The 24054-nt window shown below is 40.0% G+C and overlaps 1 protein-coding gene and 1 long non-coding RNA gene across 3 annotated transcripts in view; one reads left to right on the top strand and one right to left on the bottom strand.

Moving 5' to 3' along the window:
• kif26ba (kinesin family member 26Ba) overlaps window positions 1-24054 on the bottom strand; it is a 110041-nt gene that overhangs the window by 69370 nt on the left and 16617 nt on the right. For both annotated transcript variants that reach the window (XM_088079146.1, XM_088079153.1), the window contains exon 3: window positions 1780-2493. In XM_088079146.1, the coding sequence (XP_087935272.1) occupies window positions 1780-2493 (714 nt within the window). The remainder of the gene's footprint in view (window positions 1-1779; window positions 2494-24054) is intronic.
• LOC148190433 (uncharacterized) overlaps window positions 1-24054 on the top strand; it is a 74181-nt gene that overhangs the window by 37040 nt on the left and 13087 nt on the right. The window lies entirely within an intron of this gene.

Below are 24054 nucleotides of genomic sequence, written 5' to 3'. Positions count from 1 at the left end.
GCCCAGGACCTGTTAACTCACTGAGTGCCAGCCCTATTATATAATGGAAAGTGGCTTGTGCCAGCTTTTCTGGCCATTTTGAGTCATCTTTCAAGACCCACAGAATATTTTGTACAAAGACTCTGAAAACACCAAATTGCTCAAATGAAAGAAGAAACTCTCTTTTTCGTCATGGAAAAAACGTTTGTTTGCACCTTGTTCCATTCTTGATTTATCTGAAGTTGAATAGAGGCTAGTTTCATCAAAAAGACCATTTTTTTTCTAGAAAGCTGAGAAAACTGCATTTTTGTGAAAGGGAGTCTGTCAAGCAAAACAGTGATTTGAATGTTATAATTTTGCCTTCAATTACATAAAAGACATCTGAAAATTGTATTACAAATGTGTGTTAATGTGTAAATATACAAAGTACAGCACAATGCAACAAATCAGCTCCAGTTCCAGAGAGAGAAAACCCACAAAATAGAACCGGAGTCCTCTTCCAATATTCCTACCTGCAGTATTCGGGCGACCGGGCCTGCTTTGAACACTCATTTTTTCAAATGACTGCGGGACACTCAGTCAAGAGCGGGGGGGGCAGATCCATGAGAGTTTCTTCCAGCGTCCGCTGGCGCATCACCTCCGTACAGATTACTCTGCTCTCTGATCCCGGCTACTCCACTTCATGTTTTGAGCTACCGTCTTTTGTACTACAACTACGAATCCCAGCAGCCCCAAAATTACACACAAGGAGCGTGAGAGTGCCCCCTTGTGCCAGCTGCAGAAAACACACTTTGACGTATATATACGTCAATGGCACTCGAACGTTGGCTTTTGAATGACATATATATACGTCAGTGGCATTCAATGAGTTAATAAATGCTCAATATTTTTTCTGTGATAACTTAATGTGTGCTAACCTTATTGCTGATCCAGAAATACAGGAGGTTTTTATCGACTAATTATCAGCAGAGATCCCTCCCTCTCTGAACGGACCCAATGATTTAAACCGGATAAAAACACTGAATAATGTAACCTGTTTTACAAGTTAATGTTTGTCCGACACTGTTCATTGTGGAGGAGCTGCAAACTACTGTGGCCAACACAAAAATGTATAATCGTGAATGGCCCTATCTAGAGCCAGTGTTTGGATTGTCTGTTCTGGGCTTCTGTAGAAACATAAAGGGGATCTCTGTAGACGAGCACCCGCTCCCTATGTAACAATTTTAAGGTAACAAAAATGCAGTGATTCTTATTTTTAAGGTGATTATACGCTAAAGAGAACATACTTATCGTATTATATTAGTTTCTGCCAAAATATCCCTCTCAATCCTACACACTGGACCTTTAAGTGAGCACTTCTACCATTGAGGAGAAATAAATGTATAAAGCAGGACAGACTTTAATATGTCTTTGATAGTGTGCAGGAGAATAGAGAGGAGCCTGTCTGTTTATGTTGAACACATCATCTCAGAGGTCAGGTGTTATCAGTGTCAACTCTCCAAAAAAGGTCTCACTACCAAAGGTAGCTGCACCTACAAGCTGAAAAATTAAAATGTTACAAGTCCTGTCTGTCTGTCGGAATCCTATCAAGAGATGTGTTCATCTGCAAGCTTGTAGCCTCTTATAGTTTGTTGTAATTATATAAGACCACAATTAATTGTTTTAGTTTCCATGGTAATATTTGCAATATCCTCATGAGAGTAACTCTACACATTTTTCTGTGTGACTGCATGGTTCACAGACACACACACACACACACACACACACACACACACACACACACCTTTACAGGTGTCTTACCTGGTAAGGATAGAGGGTAACGCCTCCATTAGTTCGGTTCAGGTGCTGATGGGCCTGCAGAGCTGCTGTACTCAGTACTGCTCCACTCGCATTACCACTATTATTGCCAGGGCTGTTTACTCCAGTCACTGGGTGCTGTTGGGCACCAACTTTTCCCAAACTGGGGGAACCATTTCTTCTGTCCCCCCCACCTCCAAGCCCCAGGGAGCTGGGCTTGGACCCGAGTCTGTGCCCTGGGCCTTGAGGTTGCTGGTTTGTGGGAGCACAGCTGCCGGATGTTTGCCCCACTGAGGGACTCCCATGGCTGGCGTTGGATGTTCCGTGGCTTGGGCTTGGCGTTGGGGTCTGGCTTGGGCTTGGGGATAGTGACTGTGAAGGCGGGTGTGAAACAGCAGCAGCAGCTGAGGAGGAGGAGGAGGAGGAAGGAAGAAAAGGAGGAATCCAGTCTCGTGATGCAGGACCTCCTGGTGCTGCTGATGCTCCCACTGGACCTGAAGGTCCTTGACATCCATATCGTCCAATCAGGGCTGGAGGGGAAGAGGGGGGAGACAAATCCCATTGGTCAAGGGTGAGGACCATGCGCACGGCTTCCTGTTTGAGCTGAGTTAGGTGAGTGGCGCAGACATCACAGCGGCTGTCACGTTCGTTCCACGCCCGCCGAGAGCTGTTGGGCACCTGAAGCTTATCATGGAGGAGGAGAGAGAAAGAGGGATCCTGGAAGGAGAGAGAAACAGAGAGCCGAGATTTAGATGGATGTCTGGAGGAATGAGTGAGAGCAGTATAATGCAAGAACCGCATGTTTTGGAGAATGTAACTACAGAAAACGGAGAGGAGAGGAGAGGAGAGGAATGATAGGCGTGTTGAACAAATCATGACTATGAATATTTATAGAAAATCCAAGAAACATTGCATCGTAGCCCGGGGGAAGATGTGTTGAGAAACACACACACACACACACAGAATGACGTGCAAAAGCAAGTACACACACAAAAACGCACGCATGCACACACACAATCACACACTACATCCTTTGGGTCTAAAAGGTAAAAGTGTCACTGGAGCTGGCAGCAAGTAGAGTCCTTTAATACAGGAATGAAAAAAGAACTGACCTTCTACTCACTCTCTCTTTTCCTCACCCTTCTTTTCTTTTTCTGCATGGGTTGTTCTACATTGCAGCCTGACATTGTGTGTGTTGAGTGCATGATGTGACTTTGCACCTTTGAAGCATCTGTAAAGCATCTTGGTGCAATAGGTAATGAAAATATAAAAGAGCAGCCATTTATTTTTCTTCACACGAGTTTAATTGCTTGGCTATCAGTTTCTAGCACTAGGAAATTACAAAATGTATTTCCCATAAAAAGGGAATAAAAAGTATTTGATGAAGAAGGAACAGCTCTGTAAAGATAATGTGAATGATTTCTTGTTCATTCATTTCTTGGAGATGAGTTCAAAATATTTAAAGTAAATTTACTTAAACAGAAGCACTCAAATAAACCCTGACATTTCGAGCATTTTCAGTTGCTTTCAGCTTCTCATTTTTAAACCCATTTTTCCATTCTTTTGTCACTGAATTGGTAAAGCATGATATTAAATGCTAATGGTGCACTTTCAGAAACAAACCTTGGATGATTTGTAAAGACAAATTAGCACTTTTGTTAAAAACACAACAAAAAAAAAACTTCAACAAAATACCACCTTGATTTCAGACACCTTGGGCTAATTTTAACCTTGCAAATGCAGCAACAGAGTGCAAGGCATTAGGTCAGGGTTACACGGATTGTGTATACATCGATGTAGCGGTTATAACTGACCCTAGCAACTTGTGCTCTTCAACATTTCCAATGTTTCTGCACTTAAATCACTGTTTACATCAGATATTACCAGTATTACCGGTAGTTTTGGAGGTGTGATTGGTTTTGGTTCCCAAGTGACATTTAAGCAATAATCATAAGCCTGCTATGGAAATTAAACATTTCGGAAAAATCTCTTAAAAGCTGCTGATATTGCACTAACAACTTTGGGCAAAGCTGGAACCGAACCTGCGGCTGTTGCGCCAAGGACACTGCCTTCATATATGGGGCACCTGCTTTATTCACTGAGCCACCCGACGCCCCCGGACCATGTGACTGTTTTTATTCCAACAACTTCAGCCAGGTTAGCAGGTTTCCAAGAACATCCAATATAGTACATATCAACATTCAAGAAGCTGGAAAGTTTTTGAGATAAAGGCTTGACGGACCAAAAATATCTAAACATAAAAACTTAACCACCTGAAACACTTAATGCATTGTTCTGTCCTTGATTTCTCTCATTGTGTTAGTTCACTGGTGTTTTGGGCTGGTGTAGTTGTGTGTATGCATCCGTGTGAGCAATCCAAGCGTACTTTCTTGTGTGCAGAAATCCGGGTATTTGTCCAATTTGTTTGCGCAGTTATCTGTGCCCATGTGCACAAATGCATGTACAGGTATTTGTTACGTGTGTGTGCACGTGTGTTTTTCCAGACTAATTGGAGCCAGTCACACAGAGCAAAGCTGCTCTAAATCTCCTGCCACGACTCTCTGGTCTAAATATCAAAGTTAACAAGCAAAACACATGCACACACCCGAAACACATCTGTGTCTAAAGCTCATTTGACCCTCTTAAAATATTTCTCCTGCAAAGCATATCTGACAAAAGGTCATAAAATAGGAATTGTTATTCCTTGTAAAAGTCTGGCTTTACTTAAGGCTCTTCAGACTGATGTTGGGGTTAAAAGGACCAAGTGTGACGTTGTGAGCTAATTGTCAGTGTTGATGTAGCGTTAGCATGTTATCAGCAAGTGTGTGTCTCTGTACTTAAAAAATAAAAAAAAAAACCATCTGTTGAAGGTGGTGCCAACTCACTTCATAACTGTAATTATCATCATGCTTTCAACCAGTCCTCCTCTTCTGTAACACTAAGGCCAGGTGTCTGTGTAGGCTTTTCCCTTTTCTGAACAAGTGATAGTTTCAGCCAGTGTTGTAGTCAAGTTAACCGTGATCAGTTCATGACCAATACTTTGAGGAATTGAGACTGAGTCAAGACGAAGACTAGACCAGTGCGAGTCCCACACTGCATGACACACTTGTGCTTGCTTGACGCAATTGATATGAAAGATCTACATTCCCATAAAAATACCCAGAAAACAAATGGAAATTCACCTCTTTTATTGCCATACTGTATAGATTTGTGTATATATAAGTGTACCATGAGAGATGTCTTGATATCCGGTATCTATGACCAAACAAATACAAACAATAAGAAGATTTTAATCAACTTTTATTTTATTATTTTTTCATTTTATTCAACACTCCTTTTGGCACAGGCAACTTAGTGGTTGTGGTTTTGACCGTCTCTGAAATAAAATCCCGAGTCCTAATTTGTCTGAAACTGCGGCAAGTCCCAATTAAAATGAAAAAAGTGGTCTTGAAACTGGTCTTGAGACTGGTCTTGAGTGTTACAACAGTGGTTTCAGCATAGAGCATATGGTTATATATAAAAATAATGCTACTTTAAGTTTGGGTAAATGGTAAAGACCTTATCTGAACATGTGTAGTCTCCACAAGAAAAAGGGTTACTTTTCTATCATTTTACGTGATTCTGCTGTGCACATTCCTCCTAAGAGATGACATAAAATCTTCTCTGTCTCCAAAACTGCTTTCTTTTGAAAGACTGCTATTACCAGGTGCTCCTGCATCTCACAAACAGAGCCATCACATCCACCATCTTCTCAATAACTGTCATCCAAGAAAATGATCCACATTTGCAGCTGCATTTTCCATCTGATTGATTTAACAACAGAAACAAAACAGAATAGTTTAACCATTAACATCTAATAGGAACACACAAACAATCTAATCGCTACTAGTGAAAACAGCAAATACAGTTGTTGAACATGCTGGGGCTTTCATTTGAATATGTCAGTGTATTGTGCCAGGGAAAAGGCTGGGCATGTACAGGATTAATCAAAGTGATGGGTAGGCACTTTTTGTTTAGTGAAGCTTAATCAATACATGGGTTATGGAGATGAAGTGTGTGTATGTGCATTAAATCAATAGACATGTGATGGCCGCAGGTTATCTCTCAGCAGATTTAGACAATCGGACATTAAGATAGAAAGACAGATGATTGACAGGGAACAGAAAAACAGAGACAAGAGTAAATAATGAGTGACTGACTGGTAGCACATCAGTTACATGAACAGGCAGCTTTCTTGCCAACATTTTGTGAATTTACTTGGTTTTATTTTTACTAAACTACTTTGTTAATTACGTTGTTGCAGGCATAATTCAGGCAACATAATCACTGGCTTAATTATGTTCAAATACATTTCTTTCAGATAATGAAACGCAACATTCATGGCTTTTCAAATAAGGGGTTGACAATGGTGAACAAACTGCGAGACTGTGACATCAGAATCCTGTGTTCATGTCCAGACTTATGACTTAAGGCTCACACATACTTTTCTCAATGTACGTCACTGGACAGCAACGTTCACGTGAACAGTAAACGGGAGGGCCAAGAGTTGAGTTTACCGTCCTACTGCCAACATCAGGTGGAACTGAAACAAGACAGACATTGAGTTTGAGGTGAATGTACTACCTTCACCACAGTACAGTGGCTGCAGCTGGCTTGACTGCAGTGTTTTGGAATCGACTGGACTGTGAAATGAGAGATTGCAGCATGCCCAGGCTACATACTTGCCATGCGTGCAGTCAGTGCAGTCACAAAAATGGGCTGTACGTGGTTGTCCACATAGGGTTTTTGCAGACCCTCGTGAACATGGGTAGAAAAGCAGAAATTATGAATTGGCCCTTAAGTTTCAGCAACAAAGGCATTTTAAGTTTAGGGAACAACTGCGACATCAGTTAAGTTTTAATTTAAAAAAGGTATGAAAAATAATGGCGTAGTTACCACGAGTGAATAATGTTTTGCCTATTTTAGCAGGAAACAACAGATATACATTGTCAGTGAACATTTTGCTGATATGTTAACTATCAACATTTTTGAGACATTTTCTCATTATGGTAATAGAAAAAAAACATTGCTCAATTTAGATTCAAACAACTTTATTAAACCCCCCCAGGGGCAATTTGTTTTACAAATTTTCTTTTTACACATACAGTAATGTGTGGACACATAAATAGATTATTAATATATAAATTATACAAAAAAAATATGCCAAGGAGTTCAGTGGAATGCAGAAATATATAAATTGAATTAAGTTTAGTTTGATTCCCAATAAAATAAACAATTACTATTTTAAACAATAAAAAATTAAATTTAAAGAGAATTTTAAAAGACGAATCGCAGAAGGATTAAAAGATTAGGAATGGCGGTTAGTCTTAGAGGTAGGTAAAACGTAACGATAACACTCTGCATTACATTTCCCTCAATACATATTTGGGCTTTCAAATTAGTTGTGTATAAATGTAATTTCGAGGAGACAGGACTGCATCTAAACAGATTTTTTCACCCCAAAGTCTATAACGTTGCCCTGACTGTAGATTATCTGGATTTTTGTGTGTGTGTGTGTGTGTGTGTGTGTGTGTGTGTGTGTGTGAGTGTGGGTGTGGGTGTGGGTGTGTGTGTGTGTGTGTGTGTGTGGTCAGCTTCTTTGGTGGGCCATATGTTTAAAATCTAATGAGCGTCTGCTAGCAAGGAAAAGAGAATGAATGTAACGTACTGTCTGCTACACGCAAATAATACTCCGTCAATAACAAGCCTGTTCCTTTTCCTCAATCAATATACCGTCTGTGTGTGTGTGTGTGCCTGCGTGCGCGCGCGTGTGTGTTTTCGCGCTTGTGTGTGCATGCGTCATGCGTGCGTGTGTGTGCAAGGGTGTGTCCACACAAAGCAACATTTCATCTAATAGTAAAATGCGACCACTCAATGTGAGCACTGCCTCCTCGGCTATGTCAACAAACCACAAGACCACAAGATACACACACACACACTTACAGGGCAGGAGCTTCAACCTTGGCGACCATCTGATTGGTGTGTGTATGTGTGTGTGTTTATGGATAAAGGCTACCTTTCTACTCAGGCAAACTAAGTAGTATAAGGAATAAAATGTGGTTTTTAAACATATACATACTGTACACACATGCAGGTAAGCACTCACACAGTCCTGACTGACATGAGACACACAAGCTTCAGGCTACATAAAATAAGCCACTAGTGTGTGCACCTCCCTCTTTCTCTCTCTCACACACACACAAAAATATGTTTGCAGTGTGAGTGAGAGAAGGCTGGCTAGAGGAAAGAGAGTGGAGGTAGAAGCAAATTTAAAATGTATGTAACTATTTATTTACAAATGCATTTATTCAGTTTTGTTCAGTAATTGTGCTCAGCTGTGAGGTTATGATACATTTTCAGTCGGGTCCAAAAATGGTATCTTTTCATACAAGACTTTGACTGTATTTGTTGAATCCGGCTCAAGGAGGGAGCAATAATGATAGCAGCAGTTATAATGTTTCCAGCACTCTAAGGCCTGTTATATACAGCAAGTGTAAGCAGTGTTGGCAGCAGCCTTGCCAAGCTGCAGCGTGTTTCATGCTTGTGGTATTCACACATGCAGCATTGTTGCAACTTCGCTGCTGCATCACTGCCTGCAACTGTGAATTCTGTATTTCCACATTTATAAGCATAAATTCCACTCATTCTTGAAGTAGGAAGTCCTGCATTGCCGACAACATGGTCCTGCACATTTCAAAATAAATTGCCTTGTGTCAGCAACTAATGGGATTCTGTCCACAGAGATTTTGTCAGAGGGCTTTTATTTTGAAACAGAAGCAGAGAAGTTGGAGTAAAACAGACATCTTTGTATTTCCTCATCTCTGTGACAGAGACAGACTTTTAAACTGCAGTTAAAGGTGGTATAGAGTCAATATAATCATCAAAACACCATTTTCACTGTCTATTTCTGCTGACAAAGGTGCACTGCATGCATAAAAAATTGGCAAGCCACCGTTTCTCTAGATGTGTCGCGGCTGACACACAGCTGAGACGCATCTAATAAGCTGCTCAAGCAGGCAGTGTGAATGCTCTTACTCATGGGCACCGAAAAAAAACCATCAGGTTCGTCGCTGCTCAAGCACTGCTGGTGCGTGCTGTGTGAAACAGGCCTTTAGCAGTTCTCCCTGTGCGACTGAAATGTTCCTCCTAGAAGGAGTGAGTTTATCTTCATTTCTGAGACTGGCACCAAAAGTACTTATTGTGGACAGCTGAAAATTGCTCTACTTAGGAACTTTATTGTACCTGCATTGAAAATATATACAGTAATGTCATGTCAACTACATTTGGCCACTTATCCACGAGAAGGGGAGAGATAATGCACCATCAAATAATAAAATGAAAGAGGAGCACTGCAACATGTTTCAACCAATGCACACACAAACTTCAAAGTCCAACAGGTGTGTGTGTAAGGATTTAGGGGGAAGTAGTGTGTTTAGCCATGTTACAGTAAATATGTAGAACACAGCTGGAACACGGAGAGGTAACGAGGGCATTATGGGAAGTATATTTTGCTTCAGAAGTGGCTTTACAGATTTTTTATATATATAAATATGTATTTTATTTATCTTTGACTTTCTACTGACTTACTTACTGCAATTAATTAATTTAATTAATATCTAATAAACTCAGAAACATAAATAGTACATCAAGCAGTTGGTATGTGCCCTTTCTTTTGTGGTGTCCTCTCAGATAGTCTCCACCATGCTTTGCTGTGCTGCATGGGGATGATCCAGGTGTGAAGAGGCACGCTGACATGCAGATGAGGAAAAGGTTGTTGAGTAATGCCAGCAGAAGTAGTCTTACACTCACCACAGATTACAACTACAAAAAATACATGAGGTTGTCATTTTCAAAAACTGCATTAGAACATTTTACCCAAAGAAAGAGCACACCATTAGGAAGCCTTGTATATGGTTAAAAAAAATAAGGAACAGGGAAAGGCTTGCAGAGGACAGGAAGCTGACACTCAGGATGAGGGTGCTGTCTTAGTGCAGGGAGTCTCCAGGCTCCATTTAATCCTGTGTAGCTCTTTTGCTGAAAGAGGGAGGGAGAAAAGGACAGGAGAGAGGGTCAGACATACCTTTATAGGCCTGGGTGGGAAACTCCTTTGGGAGATGAGGTGTGTTTGTTCCCCAGCTTCAGTTATGAAACTTTGTTAGTTGTGTAAAGTTTGCGCTTCTCATAGTGAATTACTCACTTGGAAATTAGCTTTTGCTGTGCTAACCTCAGCATTTGTCCATAGTGTTTCATATGATAGGCCAACAAATATTGATCCTTTTTTAATAATTTATCAGACTTTGATCCTTCGTCAGCCTGCCGGTCCCTGTGTCCAAGCTTTTTCCTTTGTTTAAAGAGGTCTAGCTACATTGTTTTATGTTGTCACACTACTGTTTATATAAGAGAGTGATTTTAATGCAAAGTGTATACCACTGCATTTGAATGCATGTTAATGAACTGCATTAAACTAGAGCCTTCTGCGTTTTTATAACCCGCTTTGAAATAGTTCCTCCAGCACCCAGTGCTCCTATTGTAAGTTACCAATATAAAATAACAAGATTACATATATAACACCATAATAAAAAATAATATAATAAAGTAGTGTAACAATGTCAGTGTTTAGAATAATTCCCCATTAAACCTAGTATCTTAAATTTTTCCAAATGACTTACCCTGCGATCTCATTCAGGTCTTTCAGCTTCCCTCCCTTTGCCATCAGTGGAAAATCAGCTGAGCTGAAACATAATATAGACAAATGGAGTCAACAGAATCACAAAGCTAAAAACATTCACCCTTAAATAACGTTTCTTTTTTATAATTTTTTATATTATTATTATTAATTTTTTATAATTTAATGTTTTTTTGTTCTTTGTTTAATGTTCTTTGTTTATTAGTCTCAAATGTGAATTCTTAATCCATATCAATACTAATATATCACAAGACAGCACCATGTTATCCTTAGCAAAGCTGACATGTAACTCACACTGAGCTGTAAAATAAATCACACAAGCCTTTTCTCCCCTTTAACTCCCCAGTCTTAGATGAATCTACTCAAAAGCAAGACCTTTTAAATTAACTGGCTGTTAGCGGCTAACGATATGTGTGCAGTACATACAGTACAGTGTACTAACATTAGGTTACTCTGATAGCATATCTGTTATTGCTTCGTAAATCTACTAATATAGCGGCAGATAATCCAATATCTTGCTTTAATGCACATGTTAATTTAGCTAAAATATGCTGATTATAAAAACAATGATTCTTTAGACATCTTACCCTGTTTAAGCCCGTCACAAATGGTCTTCTCTGCTGCAACTCCACTGCACCGCTAGCAATTAATGCTACTTCCAGGAGCTATTAAGTCCGGGTTTGTGGGATCCGTTGTTACCAGCAGTGTTTCCACTTGACACCACCCTGCCACATTTCATGTGGATGCAGAGGATGCCGTCCACAGGTGTACGATAACACTGTGACCGGTTCTGTCTGGTGGCGTTATCAGCTGACACCAGCCAGCAGTGTTTCGTGCACACCGAAAGGTGCTTTTGGTGTTAAGCACTTACTTTAAAAGCACTGACAAAGCGACATTAATTTATGAGTTCTGAACGAGAACGGGCTGCATTTGACTGGAGGGACATTTTGAAAGATGTGACAAATAAACTCCAACTGGCCATGTCAGAAAACAGAGCAACATCAGGCATGAGAGTCCTGAGAGACGATGTCTAGGCTTTTAGGAGATGTGTTTACAAGTTGTTTTATTCGATGTAGATCTTAACGATAATGTACCGAAAGAGTTGTAATTATGCCTTATTGAACAATCCAAATCTCCATCAAAACTTGTCATTACTAGAGTGTAGTTTGTTAGCTCAGAGGCTGGTGTTGTTGTTGTCATTTCCTGTAGATTTTGAAAGCGGTACACTCAGATAGTGGAAGCAAGAGAATCTGGCTCTAAATAGCCAACCAATGAAAGGCTTCTAGCCACAGTCCACATCTGCTGAGTAGAGAAGAATATATACAGAATATAAGTCCCAACTTTCAACATTTTAGTGTGTCATTTTTCTTATTATATTTCCTCTTAAATAACATTTCATTGTCTTGCTCCAACCACTGTGTGCAGTTTGCAATCAATGAAATGAGCACAGTCTCATTTAAATAACTTTTTATGTTGATTATTATAAAACATGTTTCAGATAGATAAAATAAACCACTAAAGAAAAAAAAATCCTCAAATCAAGGTCAAAAAGTGATTCTCCTATCTGGAAAGAACTGGAAAAGTCAGACCTTTGCTAAAAATTTCAAAAAGGAGCTTTTAATCTCTCTTGGCTTCTTTCGACCCCTCTGTATCTCCCTGTCACACACACTCGAACACACATGCACAGCAGACAGGCGACCCAGGAGCATTAAAGTGGACATGGTGTACAGTCCTTGAGATGAGGGCCTTGTTGTTCCTAATTAGCTGAGTTTTGGGGAGCGGCCAAACTGCCTGATTGAAAAAAGGGGAATCAGAGAGCTGTGTTTTATAGAAGAGAGAGAGAGGGTGGTGTAGGAAAGAGAGATGGAGTTTTTGGTGATACTGGGCTTGAATACATACACACATGCACACTTCCATGTAACATCATTAATACTCTAGTGTGAGCTATGCAGAGCCTGAACACACACACTCACACACATGCACTCACACACCTACACACTGCCCTCCCTTTGACTTCAATTTTGTATTTCTCTTCCCAGTAGTACTTTCTTTTTGTTATTTCCAGCTCATCATTCAGTAGAACAGTATAACTTTGAGTTTGTTTACATTCCCCTGGTTCAAACACACACACACATACACACACACACACACATTCTCTCTCTCATTAGCGTGGTATTATGTTGCCAGACAAGCTAGAGTTCAGTCCAGGAAAAGCAATCTTAAGGAGTCAAATGTGGAAGTCTAATTGGGAGCTATTTTATTTTCCAAGTCTTATATTTAACAGCACCAGATTTACAATAGAATGATTAGTATAAATACACCGTTTAACAAGATTGTGGTTTGATAAGAATGCCTCATTGTGAACCTTTATATTTCCTGCTCTTTCCTTCCTTCATCTGTCTCTTCCAGGCATCTCTTCACCTCTGAGATCATCAGTATTCTGTGAGTGACTCAATCAGTCTCAGCGCCACAGATAGCCTGTGCGTGTATGTGTGATTCATTTCCTCCTACAAGGGCAGACAAACTCAGCCTTGCAAGGATGCAGTGAGGGACAGAAAGGGAGAGCACTTCCAAGCAAACCGCACAGTGACCTTAGTGACTCTTAGTGTGCTGACAATCACTCTGTGTGTGTGGTGCAGACCGGACACAGACGGATGCCATTACTGAGATTTGATAAGAAAAGACAGCTCAGGCCCGTTTGTCCATTACTGTTGTTTTTGTGTGTGAGAGTGCATATGTGTGAGCACACTGAAGGTAAAGGGTTCAGGAAAAATGGGCTGTCAAACACAACAGTGCACAGTTTCTAACAGACACACTAGGCATGGGCAACATTTTTTTTCCCAGGCAGTTCTCATGCATTGTTCGTATGTTTTCCTATGAAAGATAATGCACAAAAAATTGTACTTATCCCATGTAATCATGAGCCAATAATTCATGTGGAACCCCTGTATTTGGGAAGGCTGTGATAATGTGACCTTTGCACTGACAGTAAAGTAAAGGAGTAAAGAAGGACATTGTCTTGTAAGGAGGCCCATGACTTCTCAGGAGACCGGAGTCTTTTAAGGAACGTCACCACCATACGTTGATTTTTTTTCAAATGGTTTTATATATATATATATATATAGATATATATAGATATATATCCTAGATTTTTTAGTGTAATAAGCTTACCAAATGTGAAGACTAGTTATACTTTTACACCTATTTTTGTTACCAAATACATTTTTTTGCTTTTTAACTGTACTAAGAATAGCTTAACACCCTTCTTAACACACTTAACACACACAGGCACAACATAAAACTCACCTGTCAGCTCAGACTGTCTAAGGTAGTCTTTTTGCTGTTCCATCAATCACAATCTTTTGTGGTGTTGAAAACAAACCCTTAATTCACCCAGTTAAATCTGAAAATACGGTGGCTCTACTGTTATTTTCCCCATCTTATCCCCACCACTTGTAGTTGTTATCTGATTTAGCTCAGTCACCACCTGTAGAGAGTGATCTCTGGTGGTGCGTGTTGTGCATTGCATCAGCGCGATACAGCATCTCCATATATGTTTAATAGAAAGATGAACGTATGCATTTTGTACTATTTGAAAACACAGTCAGGATTTGGTGTATGGTAATACTGTATTACACACAAGCCTAATACACACACATAAATAGACAAACACACTAACCAACACTTAACCATACTGTCTAGGACAGAATGGTTAAACTTTTTGACATTTAACTGTTTGATAGCATCCCTACTTTAAAACCTTTGTCATTCCCTGTTGTCCTATATTTAGCAGCAGTTCGTGGCATGACACTAATGACGAAAAAGAAGAAGATAGCAGATCAAGGAGAGAAAGGAAAGAATGTGACAAAAAAGGTTTAATTTTCCAATGCAAAGAAGGAGAGGAGAGACGTTCTCATAGTCAGTTATGGCCAAATTGACACTGGTTTATTGGCGTGTGTGGGTGTGTGTGTGTGTGTAATCAGTTACAGATGAGTGACCAAGGAAGGTAAACCTTTCCCCCTCCCCCCATATGTATTTACCTCCTCTCATCTCTCCCCTCATTCATTTCACCACCACTTGCTCCTGTATACACTCTGTAGTACACACTCACACACACAGAGGCATTTCTCGGCAGGTCTAGGATCAGTGAATTCATGCTGAAGAGATGCAGACGGTCTCCTGCACCTGTTCTTATAGGGGACACACACACACACACACACACACACACACACACACACACACACACACACACACACACACAGTCGAGGGCAGGAGTGTGACAGAATAATAAGAAAACGACAAAGAGTGAAAACTGCGAACCAGACGAAACACAATAAATTTCAAGTACGTTGGTGGCTCATGATCACGCACATTGGTCTTGTGATGGAGAATGAGTGTGTCAGTGTGAGTGTGTTTGTGTGTGTGAATGATTGAGTCTGATGTCTGTGCAGGAGCAAGGTCAATAACACAGAGGTTATAAATGACATCACACACACATGAAGCGCATAGATGTGCACACATACAGGACAAATGTTACACTGACAGAGGTCAAGCACAGGTCTCTCTCTCACTATCTCTCCCAAAACACACTCTGTCTGTCAGTGTCTCTCTTGTGGTGGTTCTGTCTCACTCTCAGGACATATTAGGTGCTTGTCACTCACCTAATATGTTCGGCTTCTAAATTCAAGTATGTAGCACACAGGACCAAATGTCAGCCTGACAGCCTGCCCTAAACATTTTTGAGTCTTTAAACTTTAATATTTGGTGTAGGACCGACAACAACAGTGAAGCAGCACTTTATTTATAAGTGAAGAAAGGCATTATTAAGGTAATAAAGCTTTAGCTGACAGTCTTTTTCCACATCTGAGTTACTGTGATTCTCAGCCAAACTGTCATCTGCAGGGGACACATCATTCACTGCACTACTGTAGCTTTTGTAAGCTATCCATCATGTAGGTTGCATTTAGCTGGCTGCCACAGTGTTTATTATATATATGTTTATTTATAAAAGAAAAATAATTCTGTATTGTTACATGTAAATTATAACAGTGGTTTTTGTCATGTAAGGATAAATTCTTAATGTTAACTTCTATGAACAAGCCAACACTGCAAATTCTGATTTACAAAGATAATCTAAATAATGACACCTTATCCCTATTAGACTTGATCCTTTCTGGCAAATGATAATTCATCTAATCTGAAAAATATTTGAGCAATTAAGATATATTTCCTTTTCTAAAACTCTTTATTATCGCAGAAATTTGGAGGAAGCAGACCTGACTGGAGTTGTTGATCTGACATTAGGATAACTCCTTCTGACGTAGCTATAGTTAGCGAGGTAGTTGGTTAGCGTTTTTCTACAGTAGCTAATTTGGGATGTGATAATATACAACATAATGTGTCCGTGAGGACTATGACGGTCTTGCAGCCTCATATTTTAACCATCTTGAAAATTTGTTTTTCTTTTTAACATTTTTAAATTGTACATTTGAAAGTGGACCGAGGTTCTGTCAAGTTCAAAGCTTGCTCATCTGTTATTAGAGCACAGAGCAAAAAGGAGCAGGATTTAGGAAGGGCTAATTAATCTGGGATCAAACTGACCCAGAAATCTTGATTTCAGATTTCTTGATTTCATGTTTGTTAAATGTGAGAATTTGATGCGTTCATTGTCATACATGAGACTAAATTGAATAGCTTTGGGTTTTTGGACTGTTGGTTGGATAAAACACACCATTTGAAGACATCACCTCGGGCTCTGGGAATTATACAGAGCATGTTTAAATTTTTTTTGATATTTTACTGACAAAATGATTAATTGTGTAAATTCTGATAATAATGGACAGATTATTGATATTGAAAATAATCCCTGCTGAAATAACAAAGTTGACTGCGCTCTGAAAATCGATCATGCACACGCGCAGCAAACCCACATCTAAGGATGAATATGCTATTTGTTTGTAAGCATAATAAGTAAACACTGTATTAACTTGGTGTTTACATGGCTGTAAAAGCTAGCTAAGGGCAGATTTATGTTTCTGTAGCACACAGTGGAAATAACTCAGAGGAGAAAATGCTCTTTATTAGAATCTTAGTGAGAGTCTAGACATTAAGAAAACCAATCTCTGCCTCCCCAGAATTTTCTCTTTGTTTCTGTTTTCCCAGTAGGTAGTAGTGAAAAACACCCAACAGGTCTCCCCTCTCTCACACTCTCTCTCTGTCTCTTGCTCATTTAGTACCTCTGCCCTCCTTCCCTCTCTCACTGAAGTATGTCTCATTTAATCACCTTTTTAATTGGTCATTCCTTCATATTATCCAATCATGGGTGTAGGAGTTAGATTGGTTAGGACACAATGGTAGCCTATTATGCACAAATTTGCTTATGCATACATTTAGAGGCGCAAACACACACTTTTGTCATCACACACGTACACACACTCCCTTGTGATGTTGACACGCTATATTAATAACAAAGAAAAACGCATTAGGATGTTTGTGTTGCCATAGCAATGCAGAAATTAATTAGCAAACACAACTAACTAGCTATAGGGGATGTAAATTGGCTGCTGCATGCTGTCTCGCTAGATTTAAAGTGTGTGTGTACATATTTGGATTTGGGTGCAGCGTGTGTGCACTGTAAAATGTTATGTGTGTTGGTGAGGCCTTGTGCAATTGGCAATTATACAGGTGTCCATTATTATAACATCAAAGAGATAAGTCAGTTTTCAGCTTCAAGAAAACAAGATGAGACATACTTCTCTATGTTTTTCCCAAGTGGCAACCTCCACGGCTAAAAAATGAAGCCAACACAGAAGTGCCAAAAACTGCAGTTCCTGAATCATCACAGACCCCTGTGTTAAAATACCCAACTTTACAGTAGAAATAAGTATGTTTACTGCCTGGTACAAAAAACAGTTTTGCTCTCTATAATATCCCTGTTCATGACAACTGTACGGGGATGAAATTTTTAAAACTCAACTGTTGACATTTTATTGAGGCTTAAATTTAGGCGTATTTTAAGGCCACTTCGAGTGACAGGCTAACTGCTGTCGGTGTCCTGATAGTGTTTCCCTGTCAGATCCACCCCGCGCTCTTCCACAGCCGCTCACCCAAGTATGGTCGTTTCTCGCCCCAAAAAATCAAGGAGACAATTGCTGAAATGCTGAACTCAAGGCTTCAGAACTGGGTATACCACTGATGTTAGCACGTTTTGCAATGACAGCTATAAACCCCCCTAAACCTACCATAAAGGCACGATAAAGTCCACCGCCACTGCCCAAAAACCTCCTAAGTGGGGCCCCTTTATCTACCATATAGCTCAATGTTCAAATGAGATGCAACTGTGTGCATGTCCACTGGTCTAATTGAGTAGAAGCTGTTTATCTGTGAGGAATGTCTTCATCACTTTCTCCTTGGAATTATAAGATTCTGTCTGACATCTTTGCCAAAATTGAATTATTCATATATTCTTTTTCTGTGAAAACGTATTAACATTATGTAAGGTGTTTTTTTAAGTTATATGCATTTTTTTGATTTTTTATGTAACGCAAAAAGGTTCATATCATTATTGATGTTTGGAATAGAAAAATTTTAAAGCTCAGTATCTCAAAACCACCCATAATACTGATGAAACCTTAAAATTCTAAGGTGGCGACTTGCCGAGGGCAGTCCTTACTCTCAGTCGCAGTGAGTGCAGGGCAGTGAGGTTGGCTCACTCGGACAAGACAGTGGCTTCGCATACTTTGATGTGTTGGTCTTCATAGATATTCTTTGAAATGTCACTTCTTTGAATGACTGTAGGCAAGTGACTCTCATGAAGCAGGGTCAGTGTGAAGGTCTTTACAAAAAGCCTTTGAAGCGCTTCCTCAGACCAGGCTGGTGACGTGCTTTGGTCTGCAGCCTGCCAGAGGCTACGTTCATGCAGCCACAGTTTGGGATTGACAACCATAATTAATTGGCTGTCTGAACGTTGCCATGGGTTTTCTTGGGTTAAGTGCTCATCAGCCATTCTGCTCCATGAAGTTGTGTTGCCCTTACTGCACACACATATGCCCATATACAAAAATAGCATTGCTTGATCATTGCGTATGTGTGTAGTGGGATGTTCAACCCAATCAAAGGGTACAAATACTGAAAACAGATGTTATGGACAGTTCAGATCATCTAGGTCTCTCTCTGGCATGCAAACATAACAAGTGATTGTGATTTTGCATTTTTTATTTATACTTCATGCATATTTAAGAGTGTGAGTCTGCCGAGCAGTCTGTGTGTATACTGGCTGTGTGGCAAATGCTGCCCTCCCATTAACAGCCTGAGCTATGAATCTTGTCCCAGCTTGTATGATGTTAAGTCTACAGAGCAGCCCCCTGCCACAGTGTAAACGAGCTAGCTGGCTGGAAGAGAGCCTGGTTTTTATTAGCTGGCCATCTACATCAGTGCCCAGCTGTAAATGAAATAGTTGTTTAAATTACTGCCTGTTTTTTATGTGGAAGTTGCTTGCCGGTGCCTGTTTTTAAATTATCTGGCTGTCCACGGTGGTGCCTGGCTGTAAATGAATTGCATATAAACTCTGTTGGCTGTTTTTAAATGAGCCCACCATCTGCATCAGTGCTGCACTGTAAATTAGGCTTTAGCTACCAAAGCTATCCATGAAAACAAACCACTTTAACGTCTTAGTTAGCTGCCAATTAGCTAGTTGCCTGGCGCCTGAATATAGATGAAGAACTTGGCTTCATTGCTAGTTAATTTAAGTAGGAAAGTAGTCCGTGTAAATGTCTGTTTTCACATGGGATGTTTGTAGGAGGTGCAGGTGGCTCTGTGGGGCAATCCTGTAACATTATGCTCACTGTAAAAATACAGCTAATTTCTAACTATTTTCTCTATGTTGTTTCTTAAAACTGCTAACAGAGAGGTCTAAATATAACAACTGATTTAACAAATAATCAAAATAGAAACAATTACCTGTATTTTCAAGTCTTCAAGTCTTCTTTTATGAGTCTAAATAGGCTCTAATAGACTCACTGTAGTTGTGTTGTCCATTTAAATTATGGCCTAAGAAAAAAAGCCTGGTCCTGGTTACTACCAGTGAGAGATCTTAGAGGGATTTACACCACCACATGTAAGGCCCAATCCCAATAAACGTTTTGTCCCTACCACTTAGCCCAAACTCAATTGTTTTGTTCATTCACATCGAGGGGTAGGGTGCTCCGATTTTCGTTGGGATCAAAGTGTTGGGCGATGTTTTAGGGCTACATGGTCCTCCATCTTTTTATGAGGCACACTCCAAACAGAGTATTATGGGAAATTATCAGCAATATTGTTGCATGAGCAACAAAAGGAAACCACATATGTATTTTCTTAGTTAGAGATTTTTTTTAAAAAAAATTGACAACCATCATATTAGCTTAATTTTACATTGTTTTATTGTATTATGGTCCTTTTCTTTATAACAAGCATAAGAAAACAATTGCCAGAGGGCCAATGCCTTGGTAGCTAGCTAGCTGGCTAGCTAATATTATATTGTTATTGATAAAATGTGCATGACAGTCCCCCTTCTTATGTAATGTAACACCAGAAATTCAGGCTAACAAAGTCCAGCAGTGAAGTTGCTGCAGTTGTTACCTCTCCTGTCATAGCAGTGCAGACTGGCAGGTGGGAGCATGGGTTGCTAATGTTAGCCTACAGAGTTCTGCTTGTGGCCAGATAATAAAGCAGTGTTCCTTTTTTATTTGGTGACTTCTTTTAATTTTAAATAGATCCTGACAACTGCAAAATGCTGCCTATAGCCCACGCGAGAAACCATCACAGCAGACAGCAAATTTACAATTTACATAAATGCCAGCATCAATGAATCGATGATGTAATGAAGTCTTGGAAGGGTTGTCCCATTTCATAGGGGAAGATGTCAACCACTTTACCTTGTAACTCTGATCTGAGGGGCAAGATGGCACCCTTGAACCTTGGCATGATGCTACACATGATCCACGAGGATTATTACCTCGGCCAGTGTTAGTAATGGCCAACACACCAAACTACAGAGCAAATTTACAAGCTTCACTACCTAATTTGATACACAGGGACAACATTGCTGAAATTAAAGAATGCAGAAAAACGACTTCCTGAACTTCCATGTCTCCTCTTAGATCCGTGTCCATCCTCTCTAGAGCATGACCTGTCATAAGTTAGATTCAGTGGATTTCTTTCTCACAAGAGTTTGTCAACCTTTCGTCCTCCACCTATTCTTGTTCTATCTTTCCCCAAGCCCTCCACCCTGTCCTCTCTCTGCCATACATCCCTCACCCTCCCTCTTTTTCTTCCCCCCCCTCTCTCTTTCTCTCTCTCTCTCTCTGACAGTGATAAATGGACTGTTGGGTTGGGTAATCCATCTTGCCGTATCTCACACCTGAACACACACTCCCTCACTCCTCCCCTGCTCCCCTCTTTTCCTCCTCTTTTTTCCCACCCATCCTTTCTTCCCTCTGGTATCCTTCCATCTCAAGGTTAGTGAGGTTCACTGAAGAGGAACCGGAGGTAAAGATCTGCCTGATACATGTGTGCACACAAACTGAAACAGGTGAACAGTAACACACAGAAACATCATGTGTACCCTTACACACATCAAAGCACAAACTCAAAACTCTGTCAGGGTTTGCCTTGGTTCAAAATTCGGCCAAAGTATGTCAACCATGAACTAATACAGAATTTAATTAAGCAATATTAAACTCAAGGGTGTGCTTTAGTGCCATTTGTGATGTGACAGTGATGTGGTCAGGGCCGAGGCACTTGTGCTGAGGTCCGTTAGCATCACTGAGTTGAGAAACGGCGGAGTAATATTTTTAGTGATGAGGAAGTCAGGCTGTCATGCTGGTGTGAGCACATTCTAAATGTCTTGTCGACCAGTCAGATTGTTCGTCAGAGCTACTTGTTGTATAATGAGAAAACAGTTCAAACACGTGCCAGGTTGTGTGCTGGACTCTACATCTGCCAACTTGACTACTCATTGGAGCCACTAGGCAATGACTTAAATGTTGTTATCAATCTGCAGTTGAAAGAAATGAGTGTATTCAGGGTGTCCTAATTAGGATAAGTACGATATAACCAAAAATGACATGTCACACCCCTTTCTTTCGCTCAGTACCTCTTGTCTACTTCCTCAGCAAAACCTATGTAAGACCTTGTCCACACGTACACAATTATTTTAAGAACACAGATTTTTTTCCGTGTTGGCCTTTTGTCCACCTGCAAACTGCATTTTAGATACTGAAAATGGATCTTTTGTAAAACTCCTTCCATAATGAAGATGATCAGAAAGTCCATTTTAATTCTCAACATGTAGACAGGGAAAACAGAAATTTTGGATTGAAACATCAGAATGTGCGCCATTATTACTTGTGAGGTTTCACAAATTAGGTAACATTTTGTGCAATGGCAGACAAAAAAACTGTTGGCTCAAACCCTGCCAACAGGACTTTTTACATTTTTAGACATAAATGTGCTGTTACTCTCTCATTATATTGAGGAACAAAGGCTGCACTAAAGAGGATGCTGCTCCAGGTAACCAGGTACCTCCAGGTATTGACCAACATTATCTTCTTCTTTACCTGGCTTTATGGTTATATTCCTGCCTGCTGGTTTGGCATGGATTGGATTTTTGTTTGTTTGTTTGTTTATTTTTTATTGAGAATGAAAGTCTTGTTCTGAAAACACCCATGTACATGAGGAATAGGCAAAATAAATAAAAAATTAAAAAGCCTAACATAATTGATGACAAAACAATCGTCTACAGCCATGCAAGTGGGCTTTGTTGGGCTGTACTTATAGTGATGCTTCAAGCTTAATGTTAATACTGGCACGCTAACATGTTTACAGTGATAAACGTGCTGATTTTTTGCAGGTGTAATGTTCATCATGTTTAACAACATTTGTTAATTAGAACTGAATGCAATTTTGTGAAGAGGAATTTTCGCCTCATCTGTTGTTGCTAAAAATGTATACTGAGATACTAGAGAAATAAGAATACATGGTAAATCAGCTTTTATATTAAGACTAATATTCTAATATTCAATTCAAAAGACTATTAATGTGAGAGTTATTTAAAACAAAAAAATCACTGTGCCTAAAATACCAGATTAAGTAAACAAACCTCTGTGTTTGCCCAGGACTTCAAACCAATTTGTCAGGTGGTTCCCCCAGGCCTTTACAGAGCGTTTATGTGTTTTAACATAAACCTTAAACCTCCTCAGGGTGTGCTTGGATCATGCTGCAAGCCTCTAAAACTAAAACACTTTTTTAACAGTCTTATATCCATGAAAGTCAACTGAGCGTGCTCACTCTTTTCCAGGCTTCATAATCACACAGTAGCACTCATTCATACATGGGAGCTCCGTAAAGCTACTACAGTGCTGCACTGTTGGCCGCTGGGCTCTTCGTAGGGAGCAGCAGAGGTTTCAGAGTCTTGCTCAAGAGCACAGTTGTTACTGAGAGAGGGGAGACTTGTTCATCCAAGGTTTCATCAAACATGGATTCAACATGACAAGCAACTGGCCACAAGCTTGCTTTACCAACTGCTGCTGATCCAGATGATATGATCAATCAGATATCACTTAGTCAGATATCAAATAGGTGATTCAGTGAGACGGACTAAAGTGCAAAGAGGGGGGATACAGAGATATGTAGAGGTACAGATTAAAGAGGGAGAACCCTGCTTTAGTATGACTCCCTCTCTGGCACTGTGTGTATCCTGGTGTACAGTCAATAGAAGATAACAGTAAACAACAACAACCATTTCAAACCCTCTAAATCGAGCCCCGCAGGCTCCATCTGCTCAAGGTAATTGGAAAGTTTAACGGCTAGAGGCTATTCTCTGTGTCTGATTGAAGCACAGACTGGGAACAAACAGCCAATTTAATTCTCTTTTTCTCTCTCTCTCTCTCTCTCTCTCTTTCTATCTCTCTCTCTCTCTCTCTCTCATACACATGCACACTATTTCTCTCCATCTATGCCTTGCTACATCTGTGTCTCTTTTTTTCCCCTTTCTTCCCCTCTCTCTTCGTCATCTTCCTCCATCTTGTTGATAAGCTGTAGAGAAGTATGATGTGAGGATGCTGCAGGGCTGAGATGGATGATAAGCATTAGGAGAAGGTTAATGATATTTATATCTGTTAGTCTGTATGAGGGAGGGATGACGAATAGAGAGAAAGAGAGCCTGGCGGGGAGCAAATCAGCCATTAAAAATGTTTGTTAAAAATCAGTTTACTCAGATATTATTAAACCATCACAGTATTGCAGAACCATACAACCTGTAGTGCATCAACATTAATTTCTGCAGAACGTAACCACAACCTAAAAGGTGGGATAGACTGTGAAGTCATGGTTATCAAAAACATTTTCTAATATTGGAACCCCATAAAAGAATAAATGTTTTTTGAAAGAAAGTATACTATGGTAATTGATCCACAACCAATGCAGTGAAGTCTCCCGTGGAGCCGGACTGGAAACTGCAGCTTAAATGTCATCCTTGTTCTCGTTTCACCTCCTGCCCTTTACATTGCTCTGAC

Source organism: Plectropomus leopardus, chromosome 1 (genome assembly GCF_026936395.1).
Source record: "Plectropomus leopardus strain MGB_pleo_1.0 chromosome 1, ASM2693639v1, whole genome shotgun sequence".
In the NCBI taxonomy this organism is placed as follows: domain Eukaryota; kingdom Metazoa; phylum Chordata; class Actinopteri; order Perciformes; family Serranidae; genus Plectropomus; species Plectropomus leopardus.
Note: the sequence above shows the minus strand (reverse complement) of the source record. Positions and strands in the feature narration are given on the sequence as shown.